The sequence below is a fragment of the Canis lupus genome, chromosome 14, assembly GCF_011100685.1.
Source record: "Canis lupus familiaris isolate Mischka breed German Shepherd chromosome 14, alternate assembly UU_Cfam_GSD_1.0, whole genome shotgun sequence".
NCBI classification, from domain to species: Eukaryota; Metazoa; Chordata; class Mammalia; order Carnivora; family Canidae; genus Canis; species Canis lupus.
The window spans coordinates 27256562-27270763 of record NC_049235.1 but is presented as its reverse complement, the minus strand read 5'-3'; the positions used below and the strand labels follow the sequence as shown (position 1 = coordinate 27270763).

The following is a 14202-nucleotide window of genomic DNA, read 5'->3' as shown; positions in this document are numbered from 1 at the left end:
AACCATCTGACAAAATAGGACCACATTCCTTCAGTGCAACAGTCAGCTGGGATAGACAGTTCCCTTTAAGTTATCAATGCTCTTTTGACTTTCTAATTCCTACTACTCTCAGTTGCCTTGCATTGAACAGAAGTCACCCATTTTCATCTCAGGCACTGCCTGTGTGGACATCTGAGTATTAGTCCTGGTCTCATGCCATGTTTCCAAACTGCTCCCTGCAGAGATGCATAGAATTTCCACACCATCTTCAACCAAAGCCATTGTCACCTGTAATTAACTTTGAATAAATAGCTCTTCACCTTAAATAAGCTTAAAAACAATTTCCCCAAATATTTGAAAATGTCTTATTTCTTACTTTTCAAATTTTCCTATATATTTAAGGTTATTACTATTTTGTTTTTAAAATAATTACTTGATAATACATTTACAAGTAACTACATATAATTATATAACACAGGTTCATGAGTAGTTACTCGCCATTCTTTTGAAGAATTTCCCTTATAATTTTGGTATATTAAACCATCCAACATGCATTTTTAGGTTGTTTTAGAAGACTGACTTTTTAAAAAAATATGTTCTGTGCCCAGCATGGAGCCCAAATTTTACATCAGTAAAATTCATAGTTTTGCTAGAACCAATTTAATTAGGCATGTGTGGATTGTGTCTATGATGCCTCAAGCACTGAGCCAACCTTGGGGAAAACATCACATCTCAGAAAGATTTACCTTCCAGGACGTCCTCATATGGTGAGTTAGACAATCCGGGAGGAGGAGATTTTTAATGCCATAGGTGAAGATAAGAGCTGCGAGAATGTGGAAGATGAATGCCATCGGAATGATTGTTAGTGGGACAAGAAAATGCTGGAGAAAAAGATGTCTCTGTGAGACTTAAACTCAGGGAGTAGAAAGCCAGGTAGAAGGTGAGGAACAGAAAGAATGCAGGCCAGGGATCCAGTGCTGTAAGGAAGTACTTGCTCAATCCAGGTAATTCCAAGCTGTTTATTACGGCTGGAGAACTGTATTGTGGTAGGAGACTCCAGAGATGTAGGCTAGACTCTTCAACCCACCCTGAAGAGCCCTGCAGGCTATCTTATGGACAAAGATAAAGGGGAGCTGCTGCAGAAGTGTTAGGAGGCCTGGGGGCATGAATGAAGACCACGGGGTGAGTTCACCTACTTACTAACCCCAGGAGGGGTAATGGTAAGCTATGCTAATGTATTATCAGTAGGAAGGTGAGAGATGAATGGAATTGAGTGATATTAAAGAAACAAAAATTAAATGGAATGGCTGCAAAGGTGAAATAGAGGCAAACATGTCTTTTTCTTCAGGCAGAAAAGAATGTGAAGATACAGGTTTTCTGTAGCAGTGCTGACTTCCTATGCATCCCTGGCTTCAGTTTATTGAGTATCTAGAGGCATTAGAGTGAGCCTGGTGGCCAGACTCTCTTCCATTTTCCTTGTATCAACATTTTAGCTTTTTGGCGCAGTGCTGGTGGCTGCAGTGGCAGAAGCATTGCTGGCTTCATCTCCACCTACTGAACGCTGCTTTGTAGAGAAGGTAATGGGTCTTTTGAGTCAATATTTCCAAGGCAGCCTCTTGATTATTCACATTTCTGACAATGGTAGAGATCGAAGCCCACTTATCAGGGCAGATCTTCATGCCAAGAGATTCCTGGGACCTAGACTGAAGTCTTTTCCTCAGACCTTGCAATGATTGAGGGAGCATCCAGTTCCTCCATTAAATCCCTTCTTACTTACATCACAGAGTCATTGTTTCCAGCACAGCAACTTGACTGACACAACTTTATCACTAATTTTTTTTAAAAGATTTTATTTATTTATTCATGAAAGACACACAGAGAAAGAGAGAGGCAGAGACACAGGCAGAGGGAGAAGCAGGCTCCATGCAGGGAGCCCGACGTGGGTCTCAATCCCGGGTCTCCAGGATCAGGCCCTGGGCAGTGCTAAACCGCTGAGTCACCGGGGCTGCCCTCACTATTTTTTTTTTTTTTTAAGATTTTATTTATTTATTTGAGAGAGAGAAACCAGCAAAAAAGAACTGGCAGGGAGAGCGGCAGAGGGAGAGGGAGAAGCTGACTTCTGGATGACCAGAGAGCCTGATTTGGGGCTCCATCCCAGGACCTGGGGATCATGACCTGAGCTGAAGGCAGATGCTTAACCCACTGAGCCACCCAGGCACCCCACTTTATCACTATTTTTAAGTGGCCCATGTATTATTTATATCTGTTTCCCCTGCAGTACCCAACAAATCACGGCCTACCTAAGAATTTATTTAAGTGAAAAGTAATAAATATTACTATTTTGATTTCTTAGGAATCTTTCACACAACTAGATTACAAAACCCAACAGTCCTGCCAATTTGGTACTTACTCTAGTCTACTATTTTCAACAATTTTCATTATGAATAGGTCATGATGATTTATCAAAGCAAGCTGTTCACTGTTTAAATAATCAGGTTTAAAGAGGAGTATAAAAAGAGAATTTTTCTGCTTTGGACTCCTGGGAGTCTTCTTGTTTTATATCCTGCTTCTAATGGTGAGCTATACATTTGATTTTAAGAAATGAAACATGAACATAGTGATTTGTTTTTGAAACCTTTCTTTATTTAATTCAGATAATATCCTCTATCATCTACAAAATCCTTTTATTACAGTGCTTTGGTGGTGTATGCCTTTTTGATTACTGCCTGAAGTTGAAATTGCCATTCAATAAAAACAACTTGTAGCTCTAAGAAATAACAAACAGGAAATTCAGTTCCTTGAAGCAAGACTTGCTTGGATTTGCTTTGATAGTTAAAAGGAAGAAAGAGATCTTTTCAAAGGCATTATTTTATTGGAAGTCTCTCATTAAAACCATTGTTCAACATGATATGAATTTCAAGAAGCCATATGTTTCCTCAATGTGACAATTTCTTCAGTCTCCTTTTGTAGTGAATTATATTCCTGTGTTTGCTTATTTTTAGGTGTAGTTCCTTTCTCATCTAGCTTGAGTGTTACAACATTTAACATGAAACTGAGATATGTAATGTTTCACTGACACTTGCAAGATAGGCTCCCCTATATGACTTGGGTTTCCATGAATTGTCACTGTTACATATATAGAGGGCTACAGTCTCATTCCATCCGCCTCTGGAAACTTCCAAAAGCATTCATATTGTCCTTGTTTTCTTGATTGAAAACTAATATAATTAAACAACTTTTATTCGTGTAATAATTTTTGGAGACTTTAATTCATTCTGTAGACCCAGAAAGACAGAAATGTGTATATGGACATAGCCACAATTGACCAATGAATTAGATCTATATTTTTCACACTTATTTCTTATCAAAATTTTCATTACTTTGTAAAATTTAGTAATAGGCCCATTAATCAAGTGATTACTATATGCCAGGAATGGGACTAAGTGATTTCCATTCACTATCCCATTTAACCCTCTTCACAACCTTGGGAAATATGTGCTTATCCTTTAATGTTACAAACGAAAAAGCTAAAATATTATAGGATTCAGAGCTGAGATTTCTAAAACAGGTCTGTCCAACCACAAAGTCTGCTCTCTTAACTACTACATGATCAGCCCAGTTCTCTTCCTAGTCAAAGATAATGTGTTAGTGAAAAGTGTATTTGGACGCCAAAGTCAAAGAATATATACCAGCCTTACTGAAGTCATGATTTCTGATCTTCCATTCTCTTACCCATAAAATGAGAACCTTTTTTTTTTTTTTTTAAGATTTTATTTATTCATGAGAGACACAGAGAGAGAGGCAGAGACACAGGCAGAGGGAGAAGCAGGCTCCATGCAGGGAGCCTGATGAGGGACTCAATCCTGGGTCTCCAGGATCAGGCCCTGGGCTGAAAGTGGCGCTAAACTGCTGAGCCACCCGGGCTGCCTGAGAACCTTGATCCTAAGCAGAAGTTACTGATTGACAGAATTGTTTCTTTGATCTAACAAAATATTGTTTCTTTTCTGTTCGTTTTAAACTAGTTTCTAACTTATTTTTTTCAAGATTTTATCTATTTATTCATAGGAAACACACAGAGAGAGGTAGAGACATAGGCAGAGGGAGAAGCAGGCTCCATGCAGGGAACCTGATGTGGGATCCTGTGTGGGACTCCATCCCAGGACCCTGGGATCACACCCTGAGCCAAAGGCAGACACTCAACCATTGAGCGACCCAGGCATCCCAGTGACTTTTAAAATTGTAGTGTTTAATAAGTATTTTAAAAATGAAAGAATGAAAGAATGCTTTTTAGAAAAAAGATATATTTAGCAAAATAGGTCCAAAATCTGTTAGTACAACAATCAGATGGAGGTAGCAGCTACTTTATGTAATCAATGCATATATCATGCCCTAGTCCCCACCTTTCCTAGTTGTCTTGCACTGAACCATTGTCACATATTTACCTCTCCTGCCCTACATCTGTGGAATCCTGAGTACGTACCCTGAGTTCAAGCCATATTTCCTAAACCGTCCTCTGCAAAGCTAGTAGGTAGGGTTTCAGGACTTCCATTCCATCTTCAATCAGAGCCTTTGATACACACTTTTTTTTTTTTTAATAAATTGTCTTAAAATAAGCTTAAAAACCATTGATCTTGATGACTTCTCCAGCTCTAAATAGGTAAATTCTATTCAAATATAACTAGAATATATATATATATATATATATATATATATATATATATATATATATATATCTCACGCCCTCTGCTGAAGGCGGCGCTAAACCCCTGCACAGGGGCTGCCTGAGAATGAGTATTTATGATAGCCATAAGCAATCTCTCAGTTTCCTGACAATTTCCTGTAATTTAAATTTTTTTATTTTTATTTTTTATTTATGACAGTCACAGAGAGAGAGAGAGAGAGAGGCAGAGACATAGGCAGAGGGAGAAGCAGGCTCCATGCACCGGGAACCCGATGTGGGACTCGATCCCAGGTCTCCAGGATCGCACCCTGGGCCAAAGGCAAGCGCTTAAACCGCTGTGCCACCCAGGGATCCCCCAATTTAAATTTTTTTTAGTTAAATACCACTAATTAACATATAGTGTATTATTAGTTTCTCAGGTAGAATTTAGTGATTCATCAGTTTCATATAACACCCAGTGCTAATCACGTCATGTGCCCTCCTTAATGCCCATCACCCAGTTACTTCATCCCGCCTCAACCCCTCTAGCAACTCTGTTTGTTTCCTGTAGTTAAGAGTCTCTTATGGTTTGTCTCTCTCTCTGATTTTGTCTTATTTTCTCTTCCTTCCCCTATAATTATCTGTTTTGTTTCTTAAATTCCACATATGAATGAAATCATATAATGGTCTTTCTCTGACTTATTTCACTTAGCATAATGTCCTCTAGTTCCATATACGTAGTCTTATCAGTAAAGGGTTAGTACTCAAAATCTAGGAAGAGCTTATCAAATTCGACACCCCAAACCAAATAATCCAGTCAAGAAATGGATGATTTCCTATAATTTTATTTTCTTCAGGCTGCAGTTACTAGATGTGCTAAGGTAAAGGAGTTTGCACTGATTCAGTAAATGAGAAATTATAATATTAACAGTAACAAAAGCCTCAGCCATTTGTAGAGCATATTCCGTACCTCATATAAATTGTTTAGTTTAATTCACAGAAGAACTTTATCAAGGAAATACTATTATTAACTTCATTTTAGAGATAAATACCAGCCATTCCATTCCTAGATCACTTTGCATCTTATAAAATTCTGGCTTATTTCAAACTGGATTAGGGTGAGTGGGACAGTTGGACAAAAACAAATTTACTAGATTTAGATTTATTAGATTTTTGTCATAAATCTAACTATTCATTTTCTAAATAATGGAATTTCTGCTCCAATATTATCAAACTTCCCTTCTATAGTTACAGAATTTAGCTAATCATATATTACAAGTCATAATTATGAGGCTCAAAATGTTTTATGATTTAGAAAGGGATGATAACATAAATCATATAAACAGAAATGTTGCATAGTTTTCCCACCTGCTACAACATTTTATTTAAGTCTTCTGGAAGAATCTAAATAACATTCAAGTATAATCATGACACTTACTAGGCAGACATTTTGGTTATAAAGGCATTTTATAATATATACTTCAGATGCAAACAGTATTACTTATGTGTATGGATGGCTGTTAAAGGGAATAATATACACCTTTTCCAATTCCATTCAAAGGAACTTTAGTATTTCACTCTCATTTTTAAACCACATTGTGGAAAATATTAAGTTGAAACAAGTTAATTTCTTTATTAAAATAACTTCATAAAATCTGCTTTTATTCTATAAAAATGACAGAAACAAATCTTTGAGAAGTAATTTATGTGAAATATTCTGACTGACGAGATAGGAAAACTGCTGAGCTGGCAAATCTTATGTCACCATGTTGCAATTTATGTGGTTTTGCATGGCTGATTGATGTGTAATCAATTTGTAATCAATTTGTCAACCTCTGTAAGTATGAGTTTATGTCCCAGTTGTAAACTCAATCAGAAGTTAAACTATTTTTACTCTACAACATTTCAAGAAATCTTCTTGTAGTCAATAATGTTGAGATCTGTTTAAATGAAGAGTTTACTTTCTGGCTGACGTCTGAAAGATTCACTCATTTTATTTATTTTTTCTTATTGTGAAATTTACATAACAAAGTTATCATTTTAACCATTTTAACTATACAGGTCAGTAGCAATAAGTACATTCATATTGTGCAATCATTATCACCATCCATCTCCTGGAGTTTTTTTATCTTTCCAAACTGAAACTCTGTAATCATTATCTAATAATTCCCCTTTGCCCCTGCCCCCAGCCCTTAGGAACCACCATTCTACCTTCTTTCTCTATGAACATCATTACTCTAGGTGCATCACATAGTGGACTCATACAATATTTGTCTTTTTTTTTTTTATATTTGTCCTTTTAACTGGCTTGTTTCACTTAGCATAATGTCTTCAAGCTTCATCCTTGTTTGTATTGTATCAGAATTTCTTTCCTTTTTATTTTTTTAAGATTTTATTTATTTATTCATGAGAGACAGAGAGAGAGAGAGAGAGAGAGAAAGGCAGAGACATAGGCAGAGGGAGAAGCAGGCTCCATGCAGGGAGCCGGATGTAGGACTCGATCCCAGGACCCCAAGATCACGTCCTGAGCCAAAGGAGACGCTCAACCACTGAGCCACCCAGGTGTCCCTCTTTCCTTTTTTATTTTATTTTTTTTTTAAGATTTTATTTATTTAATCATGAGAGACACAGAGAGAGAGGCAGAGACACAGGCAGAGGGAGAAGCAGGCTCCATGCAGGGAGCCCAACGTGGGACTCAATCCCAGGTCTCCAGGATCACTTCCTGGGCCGAAGGCAGGCACTCAACCACTGAGCCGCCCAGGCGTACCTCCTTTTTTAACGTGATAATATTCCACTCTATGTATATACCACGTTTTGTTTACCATTCATCCATCAGTGAACACTTGGGTTTCATCCACATTTTAGCTATCGTGAGTAATGCTGCTTTGAACAGGTGTGGAAAGATTCATTCTTCTAACCAGCATTCATCTTGGCAGGCAACTCTCCTCTCTCATGTTATTTTGTAGAGGCGTGTCACGATAAACATTAAAATTCACAGTTAATGGATGTTCTCAATGACTTTCCTTTAATATATCAAATCTCTAGTTCACTCCTCATTAAGAAAAAGAAGCTTGTATTCTTGGTAGTAAGATGTCTATTCCATTTAGTGTCTCTGTCTGGGAGCAATAGCCTCCTGAATATAAACTCGGAATTAGAGCCAAGACATTATTTATGAAGCTCAAGTATTGATTTGGTGATACCATTATCTCCCCCTGATGGTATTTCCTGTTAACCCTCCCCCAACTGCCAAGAAAAAAATTAGATGTATCTGGGAGAGAGCCAGACTCTCTCATTTAGTTAAATATACACTGGCTGAGGAATTCATATGTTATGTAAATGTGTGTTTTCAATAATTTTACTCCAAATTACACTGTACACTGTTACAGGATACTACTGAGAAACTATGTACCTTTACATAATAACAAGATAAGAAAAAGAATAATTATGTGGTATTACACCTTTGTTTTATTAACAGTAAACTATTATCTGCATTCATTTTAGTTACTCTGCACCAGATGCTAAGTGTTCTCTCTTCAGAGGAGTCTGAAGTCTTAGCACCCATCACCACACATATATACACTTCTGTTTCTTAAACTCCATGGAGTATGTATTATTATTATCATCATCCCCGTTGTACAGAAAAATGAGATTAAAAGAGGTTAAGGGTGGTGTCCAAGGTTACATAGCTGGTAAATAGGTAGATCTAGGATTAGAGCCTGGGTGTTCTGACTCCAAGGTCTGTGCATTTAATTTGCTGTGTCTTTCTGCCCCCTCCAAATTTGGGGGCTTTACCTAGACAAGTTCATCATCATTTTGCAAATGAACCTGGCAAGTGCTGAGTTATTTTCATTTCCAAGAAAAAAAAATCATCCTTTGAAAGTTTCTATTGATGGGCTTTTCTCTTTATTCAAGTTATATTGTACTTATTGACTCTTGGCTTCATTTCATCTTCCCTGGGACATTCTATACTATTTTCCTCTTAGTGATATCTGCTGCGTTTCCCCAGCGCTTTAGATATTTACAATAAGGGTACCATGCATTCACTGTTTTTTCTCCTTTTCAAAAAAAATAAAAACTTAAAAGTGTTTGAATCCTTTGAATTGGTTTGAAATCCAATTTTTGATGAACTTCACCAGATATGTGTTAAAGCATCATTTTTATTATGTTGCTTTTTCCCACAATCCTATGACTAATTTTTATTTGGTATGTTCTTACAGACCCACACCAGTTTAGACAATATTTCCATTGAGATTTGAAAATCAATTTTTTGAGTTCAGCTTTTTTTTCCATCTTAACTCACTTATATCAAAGAAAGTTGGTTCTTTGTTACAAATGTAACAAATGTATTGTAAACTCATAAAATGGTATTCATCATCAAAAACTGAAGGGAAAATGGTACTTAAATTGTATAATCAGGGTTTGTTGAAAATTAGGTAAGTAATGTTGTCCTCTAAGAAAGCATAAAAGTTTATTGCATTTCTACAGATATTGTTGAACCAAAAAATTTACAAAAAGCCTGTTACAACTTAATCTTGATTATAACTATTATTTTATTCCTTGTGATTTCACAAATTGAGACAATTGATATTTATTTTTCTGCCCCAGTTTTTTTTTTCTTAAGATTCATTTATTTAAGGATCCCTGGGTGGCGCAGCAGTTTGGCGCCTGCCTTTGGCCCAGGGCACGATCCTGGAGACCTGGGGGATCGAATCCCACGTCGGGCTCCCGGTGCATGGAGCCTGCTTCTCCCTCTGCCTGTGTCTCTGCCTCTCTCTCTCTCTCTCTCTGTGACTATCATAAATAAATAAAAATTTTTTTAAAAGATTCATTTATTTATTTGAGACAGACAGCGTGAGAGAATGGAGGGAAGGGCAGAGGTGAGGGAGAGAAAGAATCCTCAAGCAGATTCCCCCACTGAGCATGGCGTCCTATGCAGGGCTGGATCCCAGAATCCTGGGATCCTGACCTGAGCCAAAAAAAGAGTCAGCAACTTAACTGACTGCGCCACCCACGTGCCCTTCTGTCCCAGTTTTAGTAGGGCCTTATTAGCTAAAACCAAAGATGTACACTAAAAAATCTCTCAGCTTTCATCCTGCTTATTTTAAATTGTTCTTCCATAATTAGTCTAAAGATAAAAATCATCTATCCAGCCCCACCAAAAAGTTATGTTTCATTTTTGTTCTGGATTGGGTGCCTTCTTTGTGTGTAAAGGGGGCTACGCACAACTTTTTTTTAAAATTATATTTATTTATTCATAAAGACACACACACACACAGAGAGAAGCAGAGACACAGGCAGAGGGAGAAGCAGGCTCCATGCAGGGAGCCTGATGTGGGACTCGATTCAGGATCTCCAGGATCATGCCCTGAGCTGAACCGCTGGGCCACCCGGGCTGCCTTACACACAAGTTTTGTGCACTGCAAAGTTTTTTGTTTTTCTCAAAATAGGTTAATACTTATATTTTGGAAACAGGTTTAAAATTTTTAATTGCAATTTCTCTTTCAAGTAAAAAAACTAAACTATTTTTAAAAGAACTTCTTTATGCATTTGGGCATCTTCTGTGTTATCAGCATGCCTCATCCAAGCCTCAGTCTTTCAAATCTATAGGTGAAACTGTGGCCTGAATCCTGGAACACACCAGGACCTACCTTCTGTTGACTAGTGTCTTCTTTCTCCTCAAGTACCAGCTCTGAGGGCATAGTTCTAGGTGATGGATAAGGGGACTCAAAAACTGAGACTGCCAAAGAAAAGCGAGGAAAGTTGAGGTTTCATTTAATGACCTATGATACAGAATCAGGTGTTTGTTTGTTTTAAAGGTGGGGGCCTGTTTCCTCTGCAGAGGGAACCACACATATGAAGATAGCTTCAGATCAAAGACCATTTCCCAGGCCACTTTGAGAGTCATGTGACCATGTACTAAAGGATCCTGAGTTACTGGGTCACCACTGGATAACTAAAGAACAGTAGGATCACCAGCCAATACAGCCAGCAACATTAATCTCACTCCCTCCCTCCCATCCTTCATCACTGAGGCCTGAGGGGACAGGGGCAACTTCTGAGAAGCATGTGTGCCTTTGGAGGCAAACCAGCACCCCCAATGATCAGGCTAAGAATCCCTCCACAGGTATAATCAAGGACACTGCCCCTTCCAACAGAAACGGCTCAAAGGTTGCTTTTATTGAAGGCCCATCTGAACAATTTCTAGGATTTATCAGTGAGATGCGAGGTGCCAAGCTCTACCCCGGGGGCTTGCCCCTGCACGCCTGTGGTTGAGATCCAAGGTGGTGGAGCCAGAGCTGGGAAGCGCGGGAAGGGTCCCCGGGGAGGGGAAGTGGGCGTGGCTTTGCGCCGGGGGCGTGGCTTTGTGCCGGGGCGGGGCTTCGTGTCGGGGCGTGGCTTTGCGCCGGGGGCGTGGCTTTGCGCCGGGGCGTGGCTTTGTGTCGGGGGCGTGGCTTTGCGCCGGGGGCGTGGCTCCGCCGGCTGCTGCAGCCGCCGAGGGGAGGCGCGAAAGGCCGGCGCGGCTCTTCCCGGGAGGGCGGCTGCGTCCCAGAGCGAGGACCCGCGGCGACCCTGCGCTCTGAGCGCGAACGGACTGAGAAAGCCCTGATAGGAGGGGACAGGGGCCCGCGTCCTGCCTGCACCCGCTGCCAGGGCTCTGCGACAGCGGCAGGGATGCTCGGCCGGGTCTGGGCGCTGGCCCTGCTGCTCCTGGCCCCGGGCCGAGGTCGGCAAGGTAGGGCGCAGGCGGGAGGGAGCCCGGGGCCACGCTCCGGCCTTCGGGGGCGCGCGGCTGCCCTGGGTGACTCGCGGAGCGCCCCTGCGCATCTGCTCCTTCCTCCCCGACCGCAGCCTTTGGCCAATGCATGTTGCTGTTCCTCTGTTTCCTCCTCCTATCCTGGTCCCTGAGGGCTCTCTAATTTGCCGTAAGAAACTTTCACTGGATCTGCCAGGCATCCCAGCTGCAAGTGGATCCGCATTATCCGAAAAGAGTTCGGTTCCAAACTGCTCGGTTTCTACCCCACTCCCACCCCACCGCCGGAAATAAGTAATTGATGAACATTTTATCCCTACAATAAATCAGTAAGTTTTGTGTATGATTTTTTTTTTTAGTATATCTATTAGAATCTCTCTTGATCCTGTAAGAGGTCTCTACGAAAAAAATAGCCCTCCTCCCCCCAAAAAAGAAAAAAAAAAAAATAGCACCATTCCTGCCTCTTTAATCCATGACAAAGAATAGTATAGAATGCAGTGAAGTTAAAACGTTAATTAGCGCTTCCTGATTGTTTTTTGTGTATATGTAGATAAGATATTAAGTGAAAGGTAGCTTATGCTTGTATTATAAATTTCCATATATTTTTCAGAAATAAATCTGTTGTACAACTTCGAAAAAAGAATTATGTGCAACATTTATAATTGCTTAGGGTATAATTTTGTCTTATTATCTTGTTGATCTCCATCTATTTTACTAAGGTAAATTTGCTCTGTAAAAAAAGCAAGTTGCACTAGCCCATGTAACATTTTTTAAAGAATATTAAATATATTATTTCCTGAAAGGTATCATTAGTCTATACCTTCTTTGATTTGCTTACAGATTTACTAGATCTTCCTGAAGAACTGTTCAACATACGTGTAATGACATTAAATATGCATGTATTGCGGTTAGATAAAATATTTCTTAAAAAATGACCAGTATATATAAAGAGAATTTCAGTGTTGACTATAGATCACATAACCCCTTCTTGCCTCTCCATAATAGCTTTATCATCTCTCTACTGAAGCCAAATATTAACCCTTACCAGGTTCTAAACTCGTATCATGGTAAAGTTGGTAACTTTTTTATATTTAATAGAGATAGGAGAGGAATGGAAAATATGAAACTTTTTTCAGACTTTATTGAATATAGTCCACAGTGTACAATAGTTATTGCAGTGTACAGTGATCTGGTTTTTAGTATAGTCACAGATATGTGCAACCACTATCATCAGTTTTAGAACATTTTTATCACCTTGAGAAAAAATACTTACTCTAGCTTTCCATCCCCTATTCCCTCCATGACCCTCTCCTCCCACTCTTCCAAGTGTAAGCAATCTCTGATCTTACTTTCTGTTCTATGGATTTACCTATTCTGGATACTTTATATAAATGGAATCATGTAACAGGTTGTCTATTGTGACTGAATTTTTTTCACCTAGCATGTTTTCAGGGTTCATCCATATTGTACCATATTTAGTACTTCATCTCTTTTTATGGTGAAATAGTTTTCCATTCTAAGTATTTACCACATTTTGTATGTACATTCATCATCTGATGAACATTTGGGCGGTAATAAATATTACTACTCAGAACATCATGGTACAAGTTTTTATGTGGACACATGTTTTCATTTCTCTTATGCATAGGTATAACTAGAAGTGGAATTACTGAATCATGGAATAATTCTATTTAACCTTTTGAGGACTAGATTGTTTTCCAAAGTGGCTGTGCTGTTTTATAGTCCCATAGAAGTGCACAAGGGTTCTAATTCATGCATGTTCTTGTAAAGATTGAGATTTTGATTTTAGCCATCCTATTATGTATAAAGTGACATTTCATTGTGTTTTGATTTTCATTTCCCTGGTAGCTAATGATGGCAAGCATTTTTCATGTGTTTATTGGATATTAGTATATCTTCTTTAAAGAAATACTACTCAGATACTTTAACAGTTTTTAAATTGGGTTAAGTTATATGAGTTATTTATGTATTATAGATACAATTCTCTTACCAAATATGTGATTTGCAGTTTTTTTTTTTTCCCATTCTGTGGGTTGTCTTTTCACTTTCTTGATAATGTCTTTTGAAACACGGAAGTTTTAATTTTAATGAAATCCAATTTATATATCTTTTCTTTTGTTGCTTGTGCTTTGTTATCATAGTTTGGAATTTGTTGTCAAATCTAAAGTTTCATGAAGATTTACCCCAATATATTTTTAAAGAATTTTATAGTTTTTGCTCTTGTATTTTGGTCTTTGGTACATTTTGAGTTAATTTTTATATATGGTACAGCATAAGGGTCTAAGTTTATTTTTTTTTTTTTGCATATGAATATCCAATTTTCCCAGCACCATTTGCTGAAAAGACTATCCTTTCCCCATTAAATGACGTTGGCCCCTCATGCCGAAAATTAGTTGAAAACCATAGGTAGGTACGTGGGTTTATTTGTGGACTTCCAATTTTATTCATTGACCTATGTGTATCCTTATGTCAACACTATGCTGTTTTTATTGCTGATGCTTTGTAGTAAATTATGAAATTGGAAAATATGATTCCTCCTATATTTTTTCAAGATTGATTTAGCTATTCTGTGTCCCTTGAAATTCCATATGAATTTTGAATTAGTTTGCTAATTTCTACAAAGGAGTCATTTGGTATTCTGTTAGTGATTTGATGAATCTTCATGTTAATTTGGGGAGGATTGTAATCCGAACATTAAATCTTCTGATCCATGAATGTAGATGTATTTCCATTAACATAGATCTGTAATTTCCTTCAACAGTGTTTTTTGGTGTTTAAAGTGTAAGTTTTG

The 14202-nt window shown here is 38.4% G+C and overlaps 1 protein-coding gene across 4 annotated transcripts in view; it reads left to right on the top strand.

The window, feature by feature from the left end:
* Positions 1 to 11136: 11136 nt before the first annotated feature.
* VWDE (von Willebrand factor D and EGF domains) overlaps positions 11137 to 14202 on the top strand; it is a 97461-nt gene continuing 94395 nt past the window's right edge. For all 4 annotated transcript variants that reach the window (XR_005369475.1, XM_038556956.1, XM_038556958.1 and 1 more), the window contains exon 1: positions 11137 to 11372. Coding sequence is in view for 2 of the 4 variants with exons in the window: in XM_038556956.1 (XP_038412884.1) it covers positions 11312 to 11372 (61 nt within the window). In the remaining 2 variants the exon portion in view is untranslated. The remainder of the gene's footprint in view (positions 11373 to 14202) is intronic.